This window comes from Rhinoraja longicauda, chromosome 8, assembly GCF_053455715.1.
Source record: "Rhinoraja longicauda isolate Sanriku21f chromosome 8, sRhiLon1.1, whole genome shotgun sequence".
Classification (NCBI taxonomy): domain Eukaryota; kingdom Metazoa; phylum Chordata; class Chondrichthyes; order Rajiformes; family Arhynchobatidae; genus Rhinoraja; species Rhinoraja longicauda.
In genome coordinates, this window is record NC_135960.1 from 49,964,668 (window position 1) to 49,983,552 (window position 18,885).

Genomic DNA, 18,885 nt, shown 5'->3' on the forward strand with positions numbered 1-18,885 from the left:
CCTTCTCCCTTTAACAATAGACAATAGGTGCAGGAGTAGGCCATTCGACCCTTCGAGCCAGCACCGCCATTCACTGTGATCATGGCTGATCATCCACAATCAGTACCCCGTTCCTGCCTTCTCCCCATATCCCTTGACTCCACTATAATTAAGAGCTCTATCTACCTCTCTCTTGAAAGCATCCAGGGAATTGGCCTCCACTGCCTTCCGAGGAAGAGAGTTCCACAGCTTCACAACTCTCTGAGTGAAAAGGTTTTTCCTCATCTCCGTTCTAAATGGCCTACCCCTTATTCTTAAACTGTGGCCCCTGGTTTGGGACTCCCCCAACATCGGAACATGTTTCCTGCCTCTAGCGTGTCCAATCCCTTAATAATCTTATAGGTTTCAATAAGATCCCCTCTCATCCTTCCAAATTCCAGAGTATACAAGCCCAGTCGCTCCAGTCTTTCAACATACGACAGTTCCGCCATTCCGGGAATTAACCTCGTGAACCTACGCTGCACTCCCTCAATAGTAAGAATGTCCTTCCTCAAATTTGGAGACCAAAACTGCACACAATACTCCAGGTGTGGTCTCACCAGGGCCCTGTACAACTGCAGAAGGACCTCTTTGCTCCTATATTCAACTCCTCTTGTTATGAAGGCCAACATGCCATTAGCTTCCTTCACTGCCTGCTGCACCTGCATGTTTACTTTCAGTGACTGATGAACTAGGACATCCAGATCTCATTGTACTTCCCCTTTTCCTAACTTGACACAATTCAGATAATAATCTGTTCCTGTTCTTACCACCATACTGGATAACCTCACATTTATCCACATTAAACTGCATCTGCCATGCATCTGCCCACTCACACAACCTGTCCAAGTAACCCTGCATCCTCATAGCATCCTCCTCACACTTCACACTGCCACCCAGCTTTGTGTCATCTCCAAATTTGCTAATGTTACTTTTAATCCCTTCATCTAAGTCATTAATGTATATTGTAAATAGCTGCGGTCCCAGCACCGAGCCTTGCGGTACCCCACTGGTCACTGCCTACCATTCTGAAAAGGACTCATTAATCCCTACTCTTTGTTTCCTTTCTGCCAACCAATTCCAGAAGATTAGTCAAGCATGATTTCCCCTTCGTAAATCCATGCTGACTTGGAACGATCCTGTTACTGCTATCCAAATGTTCCACAATTTCTTCTTTTATAATTGACTCCAGCATCTTCCCCACCACTGATGTCAGGCTAACTGGTCTATAATTTCCTGTTTTCTCTCTCCTCCTTTCTTAAAAAGTGGGATAACATTAGCTACAATCCAGAAACTGATCCTGAATCACGAGAACATTGGAAAATGATCACCAATGCGTCCACGATTTCTAGAGCCACCTCCTTAAGTACCCTGGGATGCAACCTTTGATGTCCTTACTAATCACAAACCTATCAATCTCCTCTTTAAAAATACCCAAAGTCCTGGCCTCCACAGCCGACTATGGCAATGAATTCCACAGATTCACCACCCTCTGGCTGAAGAAATTCCTCTTCTCCCTTTCTAATGGTACGTCCTTTTATTCTGAGGTTGTACCCTCTGGTGCTAGGCTCTCCCACCAGTGGAAACATCCTCTTCACATCCACTCTATCCAGGCTCTCCATTATTCGGTAAGTTTCAATTAGATCCCCCTTCATCTTCCTAAACTCCAGCGAGTACTGGCCCAGAGCCAGCAAATGCTCATCATACATTAACCCAATCATCCCCGGGATCATTCTTGTCAACCTCCTCTGGACCCTCTCCAATGTCAGCACATCCTTCCTCAGATACGGGGTCCAAAACCACTCATAATACTCCAAATGCGCTCTGACCAGTGCTTTATAAAGCCTCAACATTACATCCCTAAAAATTAAGAAAAATAATGAAGGCATTTGGTCAATGTGTTTCACATTTGTAAATGCCAGCTCAGTTACTGACACCAGGTGTCATTTGGAGATTTGCTTGGATACAGGACCTGCACATGCTAAGGCAGAGAGTGACTTGCAGCCAGAGCACAATGCAAAAGTAGCATTGGTACCATCTCCCTGGAGGGCTCACTAATTATGTTATTATCATTGAGCATTGAGTAGGATATGCTATTAACCATCCATTCTTGCGAAAGCTGATGACTTTGCTGTTCTTCCATACAGGATTATACTCGGAGAAACCTGCATATCTGTCTCCAAGGCAGACTGGTTGAAATGAAAAAATAACAGTCTGCATTCAGTCCAGTGAGAGAGAGTAACCTAGGATCATTCCCTTAGCATAAGGGGATTGGTATTTAAAGCAATTGATGCAAGGATTAGATGTAAATAAAAATAAATATCACCCTAAAGTAGTGGGGATTTGGAATCTTAATCAGGAAAAGACAAAATTTTGGCAAATGCCTTTCATATTGTAAGGTTTGGAATTGAATTACTGGATGTCCCAACAGCAACATGTGTGAGTTCCAATCTTCTAACAGAAGATATATCATTGTGACACAGCGAGGTTCTGTTTGATTCCAATTTTCCCATTTCTAGTGACATGATGAACAATGGAAATGATGCTGAAATGGAAGGGCACATTTCCACTAATATTATCTTGGTCATGCAACATATTACGATGGATGTATTTCCCTTTACAATGAACAGAACAATATTAGCTTTGGAATATAAATATCCCCTGAAAACTTGAGCAAAATGAAGATGTGAAAGAATTTGTATCATTAATGTAATTCAGCTTTATGATTATGAGTGTAATCAGGAAACGTGCATGTGTACAGCTGTGTTATAATCCAAGTGTTTCGTGTCATATTACCTTTGCAATGAGAGAAAGAAGCAATATCTAATTTTTATTTTAAATTCAAATAGATACCTTTTCTCGGACAAGGATAGCAGAACACTGCAACAGAACTCCCATCATCTTGTGAGGATTCCAAGTGACTGAATTGGCCCTATAAAGAAAACTCCACATGTAATTGAATTCCATGGGCATAAGGTATTCTTAAAATTATAGAAAGTTATCTGTTCCCTTTTAGTACATCAGAACGTTGGACTCATGTTTAGTAGCACATTCATCTAGCTGAGCTTAGAGATACAGCATGAAAATAGAACATACAGCCCATACCAACCATTGATCACCCCTTCACACCAGTTCTATATTATCCCACTTTCTCATCCAGTCCCTTCTTACTCGAGGCAATCTTACAGAGAGAGCCCAATTAACCTATAAACCCGCATGCCTTTGGGATGAAACCAGTTCAAGATGGAGAAAACCCACACGGTCACAGGGAGAACATGCAAACTCCACACATAACAGCACCCAAGGTATGAATCAAACCTGGGTCTCTGGTGCCGTGAGGCAGTAGCTCTACTAGTTGCACCACTGTGCCACCGGCAAATCATGCTATACAGTATACTATAGCATAATTTGAACTCACCCAGATTTGAAGTGGGCTTTTACAAACAAAGCCAAAATAATTCATAAATTAAAAAGGATAAGCTATTGAACGTTGTTTATTAGCATTGTACTCCAATAGATTCCCTTTTTTTAAAAAAATCAATATATAAGTTACAAAGACAGTGGGAATCATAGAAAAAGTGAGAAAAAAACAAAGCAAGAAGAAAAGGGTGAATAAAAAGTTGCAACGAGTAAGAGGAACTGCAGATGCTGGTTTACACCAAAAATAGACACAAAATGCTGGAGTAACTCAACGGGTCAGGCAGCATCTCTTGAGAAAAGGTATAGGTGATGATTCGGGTCTAGACCCTTCTTTAGGCTGAGAGTCAGGGGAGAGAGAAACCTCCCCTCTCAAGAAATGAGAAGTGAGGTGTATTTTTTAACTACTTTTTATTTCACACATGCACTGCCACCAGATTATAGTCACCAGATTACTTCTTTGACCATACTGCAAACAACTCAAGGAAAAGGCACACGACCATTAAAAGTTGTGTTTTCTGTTTCATAAAATAAAAATATCAGTGTGAAGGTAAAAGACCGTTTTACTCACTAGGGCAGTTTGAGGCAAAAATTTATGAGGAAATTTCCTGGAATAAACTCAACAAACTGCCATAGTCTGCGTGCATTGCCTGCGTGCATTCAAAAAAAGAATTGTAATTACCTTTCAATCCCATTCAGTTTATAGCGATGTTTTCTGGACATCAGAAGTCCACCTCCCCATGCAGCCTGTAAATGGGTGAAAATAGTATTATTTTCTGCAACTGTGTGGCAGAAATACAAATAAGGAATTGCTAAAGTTAAACTTTAAATGTAGGACTTACATCAACATGGAGCCAAAGATTATACTTAGCACATATATCTGCAATTTCTTCAATGGGATCAAATGCACCATAGACTGTATTTCCAGCAGTTGCATTGACATAAATTGGAATAAATCCCTGAAATTAAAAATGTCTGCTTTATTTCTCTTGAATGCAAACTATGCAATATGTTTCTGTATTTTGATTGATTGAGTTGATTGAAAGATACACCGGACAATCAGGCTCATTGGCCCACTGAGTCAATGTCAACCATCCACACTAGTACTGTGCTGTCCACACTTTTGCATCCGCTCCCTACACACCAGGACAATTTACAGTGGCCAATTAATCTACAAACTCGCACATCTTTCGCATGGGGTACAATCCAAAACATCCAGAGGAAACCCACAAGGAAACCAGAGCAAACTGTGCAAACTCTAAACAGACAGCACCTAAGGACAGGATCGAACCTACTCTCTAGTGTAGGAGACAGCAGTTCTACCAGCTACATCACTGTATTAACTAATAAAAAGTTGGAAAACAGAAACAGGCATCTTCAATGCCAAAAATGCTTTCATGCGACCCAATTCAGGGAATGGAAAGAAGAAAGCACACATACCTTTTGTTTAGCTTCAATAATTTTTATTTCCAGATCAGCTGGCATTATTTTCCCCCTGTAATCATTTCAAAAACAAACTATGGATAAAATCAATTATCCTAATATCTATAAATGATACGATACGATAGAACTTTATTTATCCCAGGAGGGAAATTGGTCTGCCAACATACACATGAACCAAGAAATTAAAGTGAGGAGTGGGAAGGATTGGGGATGTCCAAAGATTGGGGGGGGGGGGGGGGGGGGGGGTAGTCAGTCTACCCAACAACAGAAGGGGGATGAGGGCCTTTATGTCACAAATTAGCAAATTATAGTAGTATAAATTTTCAGTGGAGTTTAAAAAAATATGTATTTTGTTTTACCTTTCATCACATTTCAATAAAATCACATTGTCTGTTCCAAAACCAAGTGCAGCCCCTGCTTTCTTTATCGAATAATGACTCTGCCAGAAACAAACACGTTCAAAATAATTAATTTTAGAAAGTGTTCGTCAACATTTAAAGAAGTAAATACAGAAATAAATTTGAGGGAACACTCATCTTACATTTTCTGATGTGAAGAGGACCAGTTTAGGAACTGCAGTCATCCCTTTAGATTTAACATCTGGGAAATACTTATAGCGTGCAGCCATTATACTGTACATGTTTGATATAGCTCCTCCTAAAAGACAAAACAATCTCACAATCATTATTACAACCATTGTTAATGGTAGCACTCAAGAATTTCAATGTAATACATGAATTTAACAGCTATATAAAAGGCTTGTTGAAATGTGTCTATTCTTGAATGTTCAGAGCATCTCTGAATGTTGACAATTGATTTGTCGGTTTTTAGCTGTAGTCTACCCCAGGGTAGGATTACAGTATACATTTTAACCCTCATTCTCTGCCAGACACTCAAATTTCACCAGGACTTTCTTACTCAGACTTTAAATGACCTTATCCTCAGGAGTTGCAATATCCAACTCAGACCATCACATTCTCTCTCCTTTGAGTTCACTTCTATTCTAATCTCTTTGAACCTTTCGCCTGTCAAGAAGTCCATACCTCTCACACATGGCCCATCTCAGGTAACGTTGTTTTCACCATTGCCTCACAGAAATAAGGCTCTTCTAACCAATTACATCCCTTTATAGACCATTTCCTCCCATCCTAATCTCCTTTTGTACCACCCCTGTTGACTTGAAGATGCACTTTCAGAATCCCTACTTTCCCCTCTCTGACTCTCAATCCACCATGACATATCTACAGCTAAGTCTTCTCAACCTTACCCTCATAACCAGCCACAATATTTTAATCATTAAACCCACCTCACTGACATTCCATATTCACTCCAGCAAGGATGACCTTCATCTATGCTCCCTCAAGCCCCAGAGATGCAGACAATTGGAGATGATAGGTATTAGTGTAGATTTGACTTGACTTGACTTGAGATTCACTGGCTGGACCACATAAAGTATCACCATGAAGTCCCCCCACCTCAGCATACTTCATAACCGTCCAATCTATTGAAAGCAAGCTGGATGAACTTAAGCAAGACTTTATCAGTAAGTACGTGGAGTAAGGACTGTGTACCAAAGAGACAATTTGAGTCTTTGCAATCTGGAAGCAATGGATGAGGTCGGAGATTCATCCCTGCTGAAGTCTAGATCTGAGGCATTCTAGTGGGGTGACCCTGACCGTATAGGAAATCTAGGTACAACTTTGGCAAAGTCATTAGGGTTGTCAAGAGACAATACCAGACATAACCAAAGCCCCAGATTTGCCACACAGGCACCTGTTGATTGTGGCAAGGCTTGATGTTATAATGGGCTTCAAAGCAAAGTAGAGCAGAATCACTGGCTACAATGCAACCCTTCCCAACAAGCTCAATGTATTCTATGCTTGCTTCAAACAGAAGGACAGTGGAATGGCGGCATCTGACCTGACAGCCTGAGGTGCATCCAAACCCATGGTCACATGGCAGACGGTTGATCGGCTTTCTTGAGAGTGAACCCACGAAAGGCGCTTGGCCGGATGGTGACCCCGACTTTGTTCTCAGTACACACGTGGCCCAGCTGATGGGAGCATTCACAGGCATCAAGATTGTGAGGAATTTTTAAAGAGCTATGGAAACGGCCCAGTGCACATTGTAAACCACCCTCCCACCATTGACTCTGTCTATACTCCACGCTGCCTTGGGAAAGCAATCAACTAACCAAGAATTACTCCTACCCTAGTCATTCCCTCTTCTCTACTCTCCCATCAGGCGGAAGATACAAAAGCTCGAAAGCATGTACCACTTGATTTAAGATCAGCATTTTCCATGCTCATCATACTCTTGAACTGATCTCTCATATACTAATAATGAGTTTCTGATCTCCCAATCTGCCTTGTTGCGACCCATGCATTTTTTTCCCTTCGCTTTCTGCAGCTGTAACGCAATATTCTGCATTCAGTTTCTCTATCCCTTGTACAATGATGTTTTTATCTATGGCATGATTTGGCTGGATAGCACAGAAAACAAAAAGGTTTTCACTCTATCTCGGTACACGTGAGAATAATAAATCAATACCAATACCAACCATGCTGTTATCTGACAAAAATATTTTCTATTCTTGAAATGCAAATGTTAAACCCAAGCTTCTTTTCTCAATTTCAAACAACTCTTGACGCAGGTATACGACATTCAACATTGGATGATAGAAGTAAATATTAGAAAGATTTAACCCATTGTCGTAGGTTTCCACAACAAACCATTCCCCATCTTTTGACTCTATCATTCTCCTTCGCAACAGACTAAAATTATTCAGGCAGTGCACAATCCTAATCTCATTAGTGAATCAAAGGTGAGTCTCCAACCTCATTACCCACATCATCATCTACAAGCCTATCTTCCATTTAAAATCATATCAATTCTGATTTTTAAAAGGGAGAAGGGGTATACTAGGCACAAAAAAAAAGTTGTGATAGCATTACACAGTGAAGAAGGCTATGAATATAACTGTTAAACCAATTTTGTTTTGTTCGAAAGGCTATGATTTTGAGGAATATTTGGAATCTCAGGAATCATCAAGCTTTGTATTCATACCATAACATACCTCAATGTTGGCATTAAAGAAACAATGTGACTCATCTCAAGAGAACAAATATTGAACCAAACTGAACTTTTATACTTTAATACTGAAGTCCTTTTGCATATTATGTAATTTTATGGAACTTATTTTTCAAATTGTCTGATTTTCCAATTAAATAAAAAGTAGAATTTTAATTTATGATTTGCGTTGCTTAGACAAATGAATTTAGAATATCAGATAATTTGTATCCTAATTTGCTAATTGCCTTTCTCATTTAAATGTATTTTTTGGAATATCAATATATTGAAAATAGGATAACAGTATGAATACAGAAACTGAAAAATAATTGTCAACTTATTGTGGCTTCAACTAAAATGTATCTTTTACCTTCACTGACTTGACAGCAAAATCCATCTTCCATAGCAGCACTGTTACAAATTGAAAGTTCCACCAAAGTAAATCTATCACATTACCTACCAGGTGAAAAGATTCCATCACCGTCCCCGTTGGGCCAACCAATTATCTCTCGCATTTTCTTCAGCGTAATTTGTTCCATGAGGACAAACACAGGCGCTATTTCATATGTAAACCTGTGAAATACGTATCACATATAATAACTCTTCTGAGCAATCTTCTCATTTTTTAATCACAATGCCTCTGATGAAAGATTACATGTCATTTATTTATGACAAATAAATCAACATTATTTCCAGATACAGATATTTGGAAATGCTTCCTCCTGGATGTAAACTATAGGTATACCTGCCATTTATCCAGTACAATTCAATTAATTTTATTTAAAGAAAGGTCCTATGTCATGATATATCACTTGTAAACATGTCATTGTAAATGATGTGGAATGCCCGTTATTTGAACTCACACAGACAGTCCACTGAACAGAGTAAAGATAGACAGGCAGCCAGCAAAGATAATTAAAAATATTGAACTGGTTGCAAAAGTCCAAAAGCAATTATTCATGTAAAATTATCCAGGTGATGACCCCCAAGGACAATTTTGTTTCTGTAATACAAGACAATCAATAAGTGTCAATTGTAATTATAAATGATGATTACCCAACAACTAAAGTGAGAAATCCAGTCAGCCTTTATGTTATACTCACTGCAAATTTTGAATGGAAAATGCAGCCAATACAATGGGAGAATAACCTGATTAAACTTTAGCCTAATTTGTCTAACGAACAGATCACCAGATGATTTAATGTACAGTGAAGTGAACCAACATTACTTAGTGCGTAACAGCAGCTTTCATTTTGTACAGCCTCATTAACACAACAAAATACTCCAAATTGTTTTATAAAGTGGAGTGGATGTCAAGCATGGAAAGAGGAGATCAAAGGAAAGTCAATCGGTAAGTTTTAAAGAGGCGTTGAAAGAATTTTCATCAGAATTGATCTAATTAAAAAAATTAATCTAAAATATTAACTCTGTTTCCTCTCTGTATAACTTGCTGGGTATTTCCATTATATTATGTTTTTATTTTAAGATTTCCAATATCCACAGTAATTTGTTTTGTACAAATGCAATCATATAGACAGGGATTTCCAAGTTTAGATTAGAGCCAGGTGATCAAAGGTCTTTTGAAGGGAGGATGGGATGCATTGGAAATCAGAGGCAGAAGATTTGAGGATATTATTTTGCGAAGATTGCTGTAGAAAAGGATGCATTCATACAGGACTTGGGAATGACAATGAGGATATTAATTGCAGTGCACTGGAGATAAGGCAGCAAAGAGGTTTAACATGGATATTGTAGGATAAAATGGGAGCAGCCGTATTTGGGATGAGATGCAGTTTTTTTAAACAATGAGGAGGATATTGGCAACAAATCAAGAGTTAATATTTGTGTGAATAAGATGATGGCTGGGCTGAAGTTGGAATTTTGGTGGACAATGTTTCAAGGGTAAACTATGTATGGACAGAATGTGGGGATTGAACAGGAATATGGGGTAGTAATGCCTCTTACAAGCAAAGTTTGCAGCCTAGAGTGGAATGATTTCAGGGCAAGAGTGAGAATTCTTAGGCGGCAACGGAACAGGGTGGCTTTTGTTTTCTTGTTGTTTACCTGGAGAAAGATCAGGCTCATCCATAACTTTTTTTTGCTGAACATGGAGTTGAGTGTCAAGGAAGTGAGGTAATAGTGGGCTGTGCAGCACATAGAAAGTGATGGAAACCAACAGGTAATGTCTCCAAGCAGGAACATCTCTACAGGCAACTATGTGAGGATAAAAAGAGGAACTTTGAAATAAAGCGAACCGCAGTTTGTTCCAGCAATTCTAGAGGATGACTAAAGTTATCTCCACTCATCACAAACTCCATTTCCCCTCCCAAACATTTTAACCCCTTCTAATGCTTGCATCTGTATTAGCTTGCTGGGGCAAGCATTGAAATTATGATCCCATATCCTTCCCATGGAAAAGTCTGCCTATTTCTCCTTCTCTGTCTGTCAACCCAAGGAGCATGGAGATGGTCTCAATAGGATTTACTAGACAGCATTGTATATTGTCACTGACTACAGTTTTATTCTAGCCCAGTGGAAACCCTTACATAAGATGTTTCTGGGAGGTCAGTTGAATTAAGCCATTCAGTGCTTTCTTAACTTTGGACGTTAACTGTGGTGGGAGCAAAGCTCTATGGACCTACGAAAACTATCAAAAGCAGCGCTCCAATTTGATTACACTTCACTCAGTCAGGCTCGAATCTTTTTTTAAAAGAGCACTAGCTTTACGTTGGGCGCTACCGCGGACAGATATGGTTGTGCTGGCGGTGACCATGGCTGCCTGCTCCTTTGGTTCACGATGTCCCCGCCGAAGGCGGCGTACTTTAAAGTACTGCAGCTCGAGCGCACAAGGTGCGCGGGGAATTGTTAGCGGCGCCGTCGTTGTGCTGGCGGTGACCATGGCTGCCTGCTCCTTTGGTTCACGATGTCCCCGCCGAAGGCGGCGTACTTTAAAGTACTGCAGCTCGAGCGCACAAGGTGCGCGGGGAATTGTTAGCGGCGCCGTCGTTGTGCTGGCGGTGACCATGGCTGCCTGCTCCTTTGGTTCACGATGTCCCCGCCGAAGGCGGCGTACTTTAAAGTACTGCAGCTGGAGCGCACCATGTGCGTGGGGAATTGTTAGCGGCGCCGTCGTTGTGCTGGGGGCTGACTGTCCCTAGTGGGTATAGGATAATGTTAATGTACGGGGATCGCTGGGCGGCACGGACTTGGAGGGCCGAAAAGGCCTGTTTCCGGCTGTATGTATATGATATGATATGATATCGACAGATACTGGCTACAGCCCAAATGAAATACCCGCATTTTCCCCGCTCCCTCTCATCTCCAGAATCCCAAATCCATTCCAAGTAAAGCGAAGAAGTTGCAAATACCAATACTGGATTGTTTTTCATCAATCACATGGAATCTATACCTTAAGTGGTACAGTACAGATCAACACTTCCTGTACTTTTAAAATTATTCTAGTTTCATGTTTACTACGGGAATGAGTCCCGCTTTTGTAATACAAGTCACAAAAGAGTCATTCCAGAACTTACATGTTGGTATTAGCTGTTGATGTAAGCCATTCCCCGGCCAAACCGATAATGTCAAGACCAGAAGAAAGCTGATTGAAGAACCGAGGATGCCCTGCGGGAATTTAAAATAAAGTTGTGATGAAAATAATCCCATCATTTAAGGGACTTCACGCAATATTCTACTGGATTGATGATCATGCCTACAACTGCTTGGGTGACATTCCACATATATTGGCCAGTGTTTACTTAGCTTAATACAAAAAACAGGTCTGCTAAATAGTTAAGCCTTCACACATTGAGCGGTGAGGGATTTATTTTAAAAATAACACGAGTTGGGTTAATACAAATTAAGCATTTTTGTCTGTGTTAAAAAATATTCTTAATATTTTAATGTTATTAGTAAATGCCTCTTAACATATGATTTGTAAACGTCTCATAAAAACAATTGGCCAAGAGTATAAAACGCGCAGAATGTATTGGTTATCGGAGTCCATCCTTATTCTAATCCGATAAACCTTTTTAGTTTTGTGATAATGTATTCTAGTCGCTCTGGAGTTCGTGTCAATTATATGCATAAGTATTCCCATTAACCTACGACCAAGCTTCTGTACGGGTCATCAGTTCTCATCCACACGCGCTTTCCTGCACGCTGGCAGATAAATGTAAGATATGCTTTGAAAATACAATGCTGGAGACACAATCTAGAGACAAAGCAATCATAGTTATTGAATTTAGACACAAAATACCGGAGTAACTCGGCGGGACAGGCAGCATCTCTGGAGAGAAGGAATGCGTGACGTTGCGGCTCGACCCTTCTTCAGACTGCATCTTTTCTCTCAACCTAAGTGATTTAAAATACTATATTATCAGCATTTATCCTGGAATTAAACGGGTTATCGCCGAGAACCAGTGTCAATTGAAACAAAACTCTGGTCCAAAAAGGACCTTGAATCTTTCACCACGCTTCAACGGTTGGGTTGGAGTAGTCGATTCCAGCCTGGAAACAAACGGCTGCTAAGTATTGATTTCAAGAGGCCTTGTAGGGACAGCAAGATGCGATAAACTCTAAATGACAATATGGTTGCGAAATATTCAAGTTTATAAAAAAATTAAAAGGTTATTAAAGTAAGTGAATTTACAGCCGCGGAATGGGACACTGGTGGGTAATTTAACCGGCGCATTCCGCGAGGCAAAGCAGCCCCGTCATTCTTACTCACGTTTAGAGCCACCGTGTTATGAAGTGTTTATTGATGAACTGCTCATTCCGCAGGCTAATTAATTGGATATTGAATGCCGTGAGCGATAATTACCTACCTTTGAAATAAAATGATGCGCACAAAATCAAGTCAGGAGCCCGCCTGCCCATGGGCTATAGATTCTTGATCTGACTCCTGCTGTACAGGCCAACGAATCGAGGTAGCAAATGTGTTGTAGAATTCAGCTATTCATCAAAATGGCCCTTAACTAAATTCGTTTGCCTCTATATTCATTGGTCAATGACTTGCGCGATTGGCAATTACAAATGATATATTCAACTCTGAGAGTTATGCTATTTCATTTGGGATAGAAATCATTGCTTAAAAATTGAATTTTTAATTAAAAAAATATTTCAATAAGTTCCACCTCGGAACTAAAACGTAACCTTTAACTTTAGAATACAATATTTACTTTATAAATGGCAACAAATGAAGAAGGTTGACAATGAAAGCATTAAATATATTATTATCTTCGACTGTTCTAAGCACGGGGGACATATTTGAATGTCCATCCTTTAGCGGGATTTAATTCGACCGGTTCCACTGACAAGTATTGAGTGGGACAGTTGACGTCGCTTCGTGGCAATTTTACAGCTGGAGCTAATGTATGACATGGACATTACTGCACAATTTACGGGAGAGGATTCTGGCCTTTGACGTGAATTGCTCACAGTTTGAAACATGCTGACTGGCTTTATTCCATAAAACTGATGAACTGGGGGAAGTGATTTATTTATTTCTGTGCCCAGTGAAAATGGCCTAGTATGTTTTCTTCACACCCGATAATTAAAAAAATGTTGAATTAAAGAATGGAAAAGGGTCTCGACAGAAGATTGACAAGGCAGGAGAAGACAAGGGCAGATATTTTCTTTCTGATACTATTCTATGAAGGCTCGGATATCAAAAATGCAAAGACAATGCTCAAATAACTTACCATACTTGGCTCCGTTTTGTATTATACAAAGCGATATTGACATGGTTCTCTTTTTATGAGTTACTAGTAATGAGATTTTTATTATTCCGTTATTTTAAACATGGCCACCCATTTAAATTCACACTCTGTTTTTGTTTTTGTTTCCTGGGTAAACGTTCGAAGTCATGGACAGCGCCCTTGTTTGTCATGTAGTGTCAGTAATGGTTAGAAGTATAATTCTGTACTCTTGCCATGGCTAGGACAGATAAGATACGTTAGCTCCAAACGTCCTAATTCGAGTCTCGGTCTAATATCCCGATCGTGCAATTCCGGTCTGAGTTGCACCATTGAATAAAACAACTAGTTTCGTTTAGTTTAGTTTAGAGATACAGCGCGGAAACAAGCTCTTCGGCCCACTTTGTCTGCGCCTACAAGGCTCACTGCCGCTAATCTACACACACTAGGGAAATTTTACAATTATACCAAACCAGTTAACCTACAAACCTGTAGGTCTTTGGAGAGACCAATTGTACATTGAAACGAAATATTTTTTTTCGTAACTGTTAGCAAATAGCGATAACTGTTCACAAAGAAATTCATGAATTTATTTTTTGTAAATCATGTGCATCATCTCACACGTCGGGTTCAAGGGAACCTCGATATAGTCAGTAACATTTATGGATCTCTGTCGCCTTTGCGATCAGTCAAACGCTTGACTGAACTTAGTTAATTACAACGTGATGAGGCTCGGAATGAGTAGGATGAAATTTATGTCAGTGGCAATTATTGAACTACCACATCCTTAGCAAACAAAACAACCCAACTCGCTGACTGAAAGGGAGCGAGACAAAGCCTGCGGCCAGTATCAACACTCGTTTGCCCAAAAGGTACCCGCTCGAGTGAGTAGATGACAGGGGGAACGTACTCTCCACCTAGGCAATTTTTGACTAACGGTAAACATCTCATTGCGATGACTGATCTATAATAAATGAGAATGAAGGTTATATATGAAACACATTCTTCTCGCAGTGTACTCTCCAAGGGATATTCGTCAGTTTATGGGCCAAATTACAATATTTCTTGCGACCATTCATGATAAGAAAATGGTACCAGTCAGTATATCTATCTCACAAAATGTAAGGCACGATCTAAGTCCATTTAAGGATTGTAGGAGAAAACATAGTTCCCATTTCACACAATATTCATCCATTTGACAATTGTGGGCGGGTAGAATTATCACTCGGATGCAGCATGTCTTTGTTTCATTTCCCGAGGGCGGATATATGCCACGATCATCTAGAATCGACCATTACACACCCACACAAGTGACTGCCGTGCTCTGCTCGGCCGCTTTGCATGAAAAACACGCATGAGAAAAAACTATTCGACAGCAACGTCGATCCACACACGGTGCTCATTCGCGATACTTTCCTGACCCATGAAAGAATGGAGATTTCCCGCTTTGCGCAAAGTGGTCATTTTGGGACAAGTAGACTTCAGAGATACATCGTGGAAACAGACCCTTCGGCTTACGGAGTCCGCGCCGACCAGCGATCATCCCATACACTAGCACTATCCTACATACTAGGGACAATTTACAATTTTACTGAAGCCAATTAACCTATAAACCTGAGGCAGACACAAAAAGCGGAGTAATTCAACGCGCCAGGCAGCATCTCTGGAGAAAAGGAATCGGTGACGTTTCGGGTCGAGACGCTTCTTCAAAAGTCACCTATTCCTTTTCTCCAGAGATGCTGATTGCCCCGCTGCCTGATTACAGCTTTTTTTGGTGTCTGTCATCGGTTTAACCAGCATCTGCAATTCCTCCTTACACAACCTATAAACTTGCACGCCTTTGTAGTGCGGGAGAAAACCCGGAGCATCTGGAGAAAATCCACGCGGTCACGGAGAGAACGTGCACTTTCCGTACAGACAGCACCCGTTGTCAGGGTCGAACTGTCTGGCAGCAGCTGTACCGCTGCGCCCATAGACAAAATGTTAATTGCCTTTAACCATGGAGAATATTGAGGTTTTTACCTGTCCTGACGCCATATTTAAGTGTGTCCCTGCAGTCAATCAGTATCTGCTCCAGAGATTCAGGGTTGTCCGAAAGTTCCAGGTTAAAACCTTCTATTCCCTCCAATAGCTGACGTGGGTGGTGGAAGTCCAGCACTTTCGTGGACCTATCGAAAGTTTTCTTAATATAATTGAGAAGAATATCGACCACTTCCAGAAGGAATTGCGTAGTTTGCTCTTCTCCATTTTTGGCTGGCAGCAAATCTGGAAAATAAGACTTTGCAAATAAACGTCATCTTTATCCCAACAACATAACATAAACATAAAAGGTCAGGAAAAATGGATTGAACCGGCGAAACTTTACATACAAGCTATTTATTCAATAACGATAGTTGTAACATTCAGTTGTTGAAAACACAAACATAATTTTATAAAATGCATTGATAGCCGTTACTAAATAACAAATGACCAATAAACATAACATTTTAAAATTCCAAACGGGATTTCAAAATCGTGAATCTGGAAAATGGAAAACTCGAACAAATCCACGTTATGCAGCGTCATCCCAAGATTTGAACAGTCGATTTCTCCTGATTATGTTTGGGACTAAACTTTCACTAAACGTGCTTATTCCCCATTCACAAAATTACCTCTGGCGTAGAGATTGGAAAAGTCCGTTTCCGTGCGCTTGAATATCAAGCCACTGTCGCTGTTTTCACTTGTGTTCTCGTTCTTGGAGGACTGCCGGTCCTTCAGTGAACTTACTGTCCTGGTTTTATCCTCGATGCTGTTCGTCCTTTGCAAAAAACCTGCATCAGTACCAGAAAGATCGGTTAGAGATTGCTTCCTTCCATTCCCAAACATATTGTATCGTTTTGTCTCGTTTTAAGGTAATTATAGCAAGATGTCGAATACTAAGTGGGAAGGCGCTGCTTATTATAGTTCCGCTGTAACCTCTCAGCAGATCATTTATATGGAATATTTGCCCGTAGAAGGCTGAGGTCACGATGTCGTCAGCACAAAACCAACCATGCGAAAACAAACATTCATTCGTTCTTTAGTGCACTGGCGAATTCTCGTTAAATAAAACCGACACAATAGACGGCCAGAAGCAGCCACTGGAGCCAAGTCAGAAGAGCCTCCGGCCAAACTTTCCAGCCTGTCAAAGCGAAAGGAACAATGATGAATGGAGGCATCCCGCATCGCGACCACTATCTTCCGATTTAAATCCCACGCACTTGAGATCTTCAGATTCATTTCTAAACCAGTTCTTTACAGCATGAAATAACCCACGTACCAACATTTCAATTAAGATCTAATACTCCCAGTAATTTGTCAATGCGGTTGCTAGTTCAGGGCAAAAACATAAATTCGGCTATGATTGTATTATTTAAAAAGAGTTATTTAACCTGAGCGACGGGTTTGCACTTTGACAGTGATTTACATTGTAGCAAAACTGCTTTAAACATTTGCAATTTCAAGCATTGGCAGAACGATGGGAAAGGGCTGCATTAAATGTGAAAGATCGGCTCCTCGATTTCTTTTGCGACCTTGGCTCTGGGGCTTGCTTGCAATCAGAACTTGCTGAAATGGAATGACATCTTCAAATCTCAGAAAACAGAGTGCTGTCGAGTCTCAACCCTGTCTAACGGTTCCACCAGAAAATTAATACACGTCTGATTTTTTTTTAACCATTGTGCACTTGACCAACAAACCTCCCTGATTTAAGTCGAAGCAGAACTTTCATGTAAAACGCGCGGAGCAAACCGATTCACCAGCAGGGAGAATTGAGTCGTTTTCTTCAATGCTTGCCTTCTATGTACGCAAACGATGGGTTTCTTGATATAATACACGCCTTGGAATGTACACGTATAATTCATCATCTCCACGTTCCAGGAGCCCATTCATCAATTCCAATATTAATTCCCTTTCAGCAGCTGTCTGTTAAAACGGTCGCACGAAATTACAACCCGTCTACGGCAAAAGTACCAGCGTATTATTAACCTAACACGACATAACTAACCCGACAAGAACCAGTGCTGCTCTTGATAATTTATCCAGGCTAGACTGCTTTTATGTTGTAATTTTGGGAGTTTGTGTTCGCTATCTCAGAAAACAGCGAGGTGACGAATAGGCTTTTAATAAGTTTTCCATTAATCTATTCCCTGGAGGAAGGTGGTGCCTGGGCAGATAAGGCTGATGAATTCGGAGAAAAAAGGCACTGCAAATGAATGATACCAGATCATAGCTTTGTATTTCTTCTCAACAATAAGTTTTTTTTTGGTTTCAAAACGGTAATATATTTGATCGATTCCGTGCCCACAATAACAATCACTGCTGTGAAAAAGTGATTAACTCAGTGGATGGGATATTCTACAATTGGGGGGTTTATGAAAAGCCTTTCTGTAATCAAAGTGCTCGTCGAGCGCAGCTTTTAAAACTCCAGCCCAGGGTGTGATATTCTCTTTGCATGGGGCGGCTAGAAAAGATAACCTTCCCGCTCCCTAAAATGTTTGACAACGTAAACAAAACGTTTTTTTTTCCATTCAGCGTCATAACGAGAAATACTGCAGCAAAATCTGCTTTTCACCAGTCGGCGATTATACCAATTGTCTAAAATGTAATGCTATTCAATAAAGCCTGTGTGATTTGGTTTAGAAGCAGAATTCGAAATTCGGAACGCAAAATCTAGAGATGGCGAAGGTTTATGTCAGATTGGATTAGTTCCAGTCGACTAAAGTCATGGCACATTTTACCGCCAGACGGTGCACCCGTTTATAACGATTATTCCTAAACCGTAATCATGCCACTGTTATTCTACACCATTGTGTCCGAATTATTTTCCTTTGTAAGTATTCCCTTCAGCTTTCAGGTGCAAATTCTAGAGACAGACAGGAGGAACTGCAGATGCTGGAACCTTGAGCAAAACGCAAATTGCTGGAGGTACTCAGCTGGTCAGGCAGTATCTGTGGAGGGAAATTGACAGACGACTTTTCGAGTGGGGGACCCTTCCTTTGTTCGCTGTCTGGCAAATTACTGAAGCATTTGGCAATAATATTTTGAGTATTACGAAGAAGATTCACCAAAGATGGTTACCACCAGAATATAAAATTCGTCCCATGAAAATAGCTTAAAAAATAAAAATAAACTGTGAAGGGAAATTGTGGCTTAGAAGTTTCTTACAACAAAGTCGTCATGAATCTTAAAATAAACAACTTTGTTGGGAGATACAAGGAACTGC

The 18,885-nt window shown here is 40.4% G+C and overlaps 1 protein-coding gene across 3 annotated transcripts in view; it reads right to left on the reverse strand.

Annotated features, from left to right (window-relative positions):
- Positions 1-18,885, reverse strand: part of LOC144595950 (glutamate decarboxylase 1) — a 48,915-nt gene that overhangs the window by 21,657 nt on the left and 8,373 nt on the right. For all 3 annotated transcript variants that reach the window (XM_078403924.1, XM_078403921.1, XM_078403922.1), the window contains exons 4-13: positions 16,295-16,453; positions 15,666-15,908; positions 11,481-11,571; positions 8,408-8,520; positions 5,420-5,535; positions 5,238-5,317; positions 4,876-4,930; positions 4,278-4,394; positions 4,118-4,182; positions 2,872-2,950 (exon numbers count right to left, since the gene is read on the reverse strand). In XM_078403924.1, the coding sequence (XP_078260050.1) occupies positions 2,872-2,950; positions 4,118-4,182; positions 4,278-4,394; positions 4,876-4,930; positions 5,238-5,317; positions 5,420-5,535; positions 8,408-8,520; positions 11,481-11,571; positions 15,666-15,908; positions 16,295-16,453 (1,118 nt within the window). The remainder of the gene's footprint in view (positions 1-2,871; positions 2,951-4,117; positions 4,183-4,277; positions 4,395-4,875; positions 4,931-5,237; positions 5,318-5,419; positions 5,536-8,407; positions 8,521-11,480; positions 11,572-15,665; positions 15,909-16,294; positions 16,454-18,885) is intronic.